This window comes from Copadichromis virginalis, linkage group LG3, assembly GCF_057382275.1.
Source record: "Copadichromis virginalis isolate Kocher_CV1m ecotype Utaka linkage group LG3, C_Virginalis_male_GT1.1, whole genome shotgun sequence".
Lineage (NCBI taxonomy): Eukaryota > Metazoa > Chordata > Actinopteri > Cichliformes > Cichlidae > Copadichromis > Copadichromis virginalis.
Window position 1 is genome coordinate 7,941,502 of NC_140620.1, and position 4,898 is coordinate 7,946,399.

The 4,898-nt window shown below is 37.9% G+C and overlaps 1 protein-coding gene and 1 long non-coding RNA gene across 2 annotated transcripts; one reads left to right on the plus strand and one right to left on the minus strand.

The window, feature by feature from the left end:
- Positions 1-1,350: 1,350 nt before the first annotated feature.
- On the minus strand, positions 1,351-2,060 carry LOC146712552 (uncharacterized). The gene is made up of 2 exons (XR_014919062.1): positions 1,726-2,060; positions 1,351-1,452 (listed from the first exon to the last, which is right to left on the minus strand). It is a non-coding gene; the product is annotated as an uncharacterized LOC146712552 (long non-coding RNA).
- Positions 2,061-2,453: 393 nt separating this feature from the next.
- On the plus strand, positions 2,454-4,146 carry LOC146712553 (uncharacterized). The gene is made up of 8 exons (XM_085452238.1): positions 2,454-2,513; positions 2,601-2,672; positions 2,830-2,895; positions 3,163-3,251; positions 3,326-3,434; positions 3,513-3,621; positions 3,836-3,906; positions 4,027-4,146. The coding sequence occupies exons 3-8, from the start codon at positions 2,830-2,832 to the stop codon at positions 4,126-4,128; spliced, it is 546 nt and encodes a 181-aa protein (XP_085308364.1). The 5' UTR covers positions 2,454-2,513; positions 2,601-2,672; the 3' UTR covers positions 4,129-4,146.
- Positions 4,147-4,898: the final 752 nt, after the last annotated feature.

Genomic DNA, 4,898 nt, shown 5'->3' on the forward strand with positions numbered 1-4,898 from the left:
CAGAGGCAAACCCTTAGGAGATATGCCGCAAAATTCAGGCTGAAGGGTCAGTATTGTAATGTAAATAAACAACCAAATGTAATTATTGGTTAAATACATGTTATAATTAATTTACATTTTTTAAATATAGGCGGAGTGCTCTTGTTTGGAAACAGGAGAGTGATAAAAACAAAAGAAGAAGCCATGGGACTATTCCAAGAGTTTCATTCAAGTCCCATTGGTGGACACACTGGTGTACTCAAGACTCGAACTGCAATTTGTTCCAGATTTTACTGGTATGGCATGTCGGTTGACATTGGGAATTGGGTATGTATTTTTAAAGTTGTTATTTATATATAGTATGTTAATAGTGCACCAATAGAATGCATAGTTATCCTGAAGACACGTACCAGATTTCAGGATGATGTACAGTAATTAACACTGTTTCGCCACTTGATCGAATATTTTTATAGAACATTTGCAATTCTGTTGTTTAATTAATTGCGATTGTTGGATAATATAAAGATCGTTCAATATGTTTAAGGTCCTGGCTTGTGACCAGTGTCAAAAAATGGGAAAACCATTGGCTGCTGTGCAACCACTGCAGTGTATAAAGGTAAATATCAGTAGCATTTTAGTAGAAAATAGTAATGTTATAATGTACATTACATATTAATGTGATTCTTCTATCATTGACAGGTGTCACATGTCTGGGAGCTAATCGGAATAGATCTAACTGGACCTCTTCCAAAAACGTCTAGTGGCTTCCAGTACATTATGACTGCAACAGACTATTTTTCAAAATGGGTTGAGGCTTTTCCATTAAAAAGCAAAAGTGCTGCTGAGGTAGCTCATCAGTTGTGCTCACTCATATATAGACATGGCTGCCCAAAACGAATTTTATCCGACCAAGGAAGAGAATTTGTTAACGAGGTAAGTGTTAAGTTTACTTTTCCATACCTCTTTAGGTAAGTACTTGGCCACAGTGTGCCAAGTAGCTGCCAGGCCAAAGGTTTTGTGTGATTGTTTTTAAAAAACAATTTTCTTTTTTCTTTGAAGCTCAACTCAAGACTTTGCAGCTTAATGAAAATAGAAAGAAGTGTCACAGCAGCATATCACCCTCAGACAAATGGCCTAGACGAAAAGACAAATGACAACATAAAAAGGTATGTTTTATTTGTATGTAACATTTCATTTGCTTTTAAGACACTGTCACTATTGTGTTTTTTTTATGTCCACATGTAGAGCCCTGAGAAAATTAGTCAACAGTCAACAGAATGACTGGGATGTGTATCTGGATGCTACACTGTTTTCTTTGAGGTCCAAGTGTAACACTTCCAGCTCTTCAAGAATCACAGACGCTCAGAAGGGTTGGCTTTTCACAGTTTACTTCTGCAGAAGACATAAAACACATTCAACAGGTGTCTTCTGGTGGTACCGGCAATTGTAGCTCCCTCACAGTGCAAGCGCGCGCTGTGTTAACAGACTTACAATTAACTTTTTAATAAAGAAAAGGTGGAAAATAATAATTTCTCCCATTTTACAGTCTGTCATACTGAGCTTGTATACAAAAGAAATCTTATGACTAATAAAATACATTCCACAATCGTATAAAACAAAATAACAGGATAAACATAAATACCACCGACTAAACATTTCCCTCTAGTGGACAAATTAACAATAGCGCATTACATCTTCACTTGCTTGTGCTTTACAGACAAAATGGCTGTTAACAAGCTCACATACCTGCAGAAGACATAAAACACATTCAACAGGTGTCTTCTGGTGGTACCGGCAATTGTAGCTCCTACAATGTAAAGCAACATCACAAAAAGCACAGAAAAACGGTAAATCCAAACACATTTCCTGCTATGCGCAGCAACCACTAGGGGGCTGACAAAGACTAACTGCCAAAGAGCATAAATACGGCAGAAACACTATTTAACAGCAACCCGCCTTTGTTTCAGTTACACAGAAACTTTCTAATATCAATATGAACCTATATACATCGACATATATAACTTATGTAACAACATTCACACCAGAAACCATAATAATGCCAGAGCCTTTCATTACCGGACTTACCCTCACAGTGCAAGCGCGCGCTGTGAGGAGCAGAAGCCTTAGCAGCTTCTAAACGTTAGGGTGAGATCCGGTTTCTGGGTTTTCAAAATAAAATACAATTTAAAAAAAATGATAAAATTCACACTTAAAATGATAATTAAGAACAGGTAAGTGCATGTTTTTCATATGTATTATTAACTCTGTTACACAAGGTCCACACCACAACCAAATGCACACCATTCCGTTTAATGTATGGGAGAGAAGCTACATATCCTTCTGAAGTTCCTGTTGAAGTCCCAGTAAGTGTTATTAAGGAATTCTATTTATGCAACAACTATGATAATGCATAAATTAAATGTGTACAGCACTCAAGCAGTTACTTCAGAACTTGTTGCTGCTGGTGTATAAACTCTGACTTTTCAAAACAGGTCAGTGATGCATACCTGCACCGTGTCATTGAGAGACGAAAGGTAAGTAAGAAATGTTCTTTGCCCACTTATATTGAAATACAAAAAAATGTATTTACTGTTCTGTAACATTTTTGTATACTTCTACAGAATGCTGTACACCTGCTCTGTTCAGTAGTTGCAAGCTCATTGTTTTCTGGGCAGTTCAGATGCCTCACCAAGGTAAGTTGAAAGTTAAGAAGTGGTCCAAAAAGTTGACTCATTTCTATTTCTGAGGACAGAGTTCAGTTCCTTTAAAAAAAAATACTATATTTGAAAACACCCTGAGATGCATGGTACCTAAGTTAATCGAAATTACTCTGCACTTCTAATCCCACAGATGAAGTTCCCAGTTGAAGACATGTGGTTGTGCCCTGTGAACTTTGGTACGCACTGGATTCTTGTGGTATGTGTTCATTTAGTTATTAATTTGTTGTGAAACAGTTTCTTGCTCAAAGTGTTATTCTTAAATAGGTTTACAGTGGCAAAACCTATAGTAATTTTTCAAAGGAGCTTGCAAAGAGCTTGCAAAGAAAAGCGTCTGGACTTCTTTAAGTTAACTTAAAGAAGTCCAGACGCTTTTCTTTGCAAGCTCCTTTGACTACGATGACCTGGATGACTGAGAACCTTCACAGACATATAGTAATTTTTAATTTATTAACTTTTTCTTTAGATTGTCAACATTTCTGCACAGAGAATACTGCTCATAGACCCCATGGGGAATGAAGGTGTTTATGACAGGAAAATTCTGCGCAACTGGAGGTATGCATGATACTGAGGTATTATTCTTAGATAAAACATTTCTTGTTTCATTACAAACATATTTGTTCAACTAGGAATTTTCTGAGGATGAGAGGGCATGAAGACACCATGGAGTGGCAGTTACAGACTATGCAACACAACAAGCAACAGGATTCCAGCAGTTGCGGAGTTTTGCTGTTAAAGGTAACCCTTATTCAAATGATTCCATTTATTGTTAGCTACAATTAGGACTTTACATTATAATAATGAGAAATCTCACAGTTTGCAGAACACTACCTTGCTTTTGGAGAGGTCAGTGAAGTATTAACCACTACAGAAGCAGTTGTACTGGAGCGAATGCAGATAGCTTGCACCCTACTTGAACATCGAGGTAAGTCCAGTAAAGTCCTTATCACGTTAGAGTGTGTACTTCCAATTTAAATACTGCTTTTCAAACACTTTCAGATAAGACCCTTCTTTAAGTCTAATTAAAAAAATTCAAGGGACTAATTTGCCATGAAGTATTTGTGGAACAAATTTACTATTATTTTTTAATTAATCAATAAATAATGTTTGATTAAAACCTAAAAATGAATGTGTTTCAGGGAACGCTGAGGATTACTGCATTGTTTGCTCTATGTTAGATGCTGACGCTGACCGCAGCATGATTGAAATGGTAAAACAAAACCAAACAAAAGAAACACAAGTCTTAGTATCATTACTTGCTAATCATGTTTAAAATGTTGACTAATAGTATTCACCAAACATAATGAGCTATTTATTTTTTCCTTTCCAGGTGCAGTGTGAATCTTGCCAAAGATGGGCACATTTTGCATGTGCAAAATATAAAGAAAGCAACCAAGAATATAAATGCAAAAAATGTAAGGAAAACACATAACAACTTCTAATAAAAACAGCTGTCTTTCCCCCTCCATGTCTCTTTGCATTCTTTGTCAACATTAGATGATTGTGTGCAGGAAGCATGTTTTAATAGTGTGATTTGGCCATCTGAACATCCTACCTATACGACGGAGACATTAACTACGTAAGGTAGCATATTCTGATAAGGTAGCACGGATTGATAGACAAGACCATAAATCTACGCTACGGTAGGATGTTTTGACAAGGTAGGACGTTTTGTCAGAACACCGGCAAAGACATCGCAGACATCCTGGAGTCAATCGACAAGCGATTGTCCAGTTTCGATGCGAGGCTGTCCCTGGTGGAGATTTTACACCGGGAATTTAAATCTCTGAGAGAATCCCTGGAATTCAGCCAGCAGCAGGTGGAAACGCTTGCTGCTGAAAATGCCACGCTACGGGAATCGGTCAAATCTCTCACCGATAACGTGACCCAGCTAAACATTGAAAATAAAAAAATAAAAGAGTCCGTTATCGATCTACAAGCCCGTAGCATGAGAGATAATCTTGTGTTTTCTGGTATTCCAGAATCTGCCGGAGAGGACGCGGAGGCAACAGTGAAAAGCTTCATCAAAATCCACCTGAAGCTGCCGGAGGACACCGTAAAGAACATCGACTTCGATAGAGTACATCGCTTGGGGGGCGTGAGGTCGCGGACCGGGAGACCACGACCTATTGTGGCCAAATTTGGGCAATTCAAACAGAAGGAACAGGTGAAGAGTCACGGCAGAGAGCTGAAAGGAACGGA

What these genes read in the sequence shown, in the direction of transcription:
- LOC146712553 (XM_085452238.1), top strand. Translation starts at nt 2,830, where the DNA reads ATGAAGTTCCCAGTTGAAGACATGTGGTTGTGCCCTGTGAACTTTGGT. An exon ending in GCGGAGTTTTGCTGTTAAAG is followed by an intron (nt 3,435 to 3,512) that starts GTAACCCTTATT and finishes GAAATCTCACAG; the next exon opens with TTTGCAGAACACTACCTTGC. An exon ending in CACCCTACTTGAACATCGAG is followed by an intron (nt 3,622 to 3,835) that starts GTAAGTCCAGTA and finishes AATGTGTTTCAG; the next exon opens with GGAACGCTGAGGATTACTGC.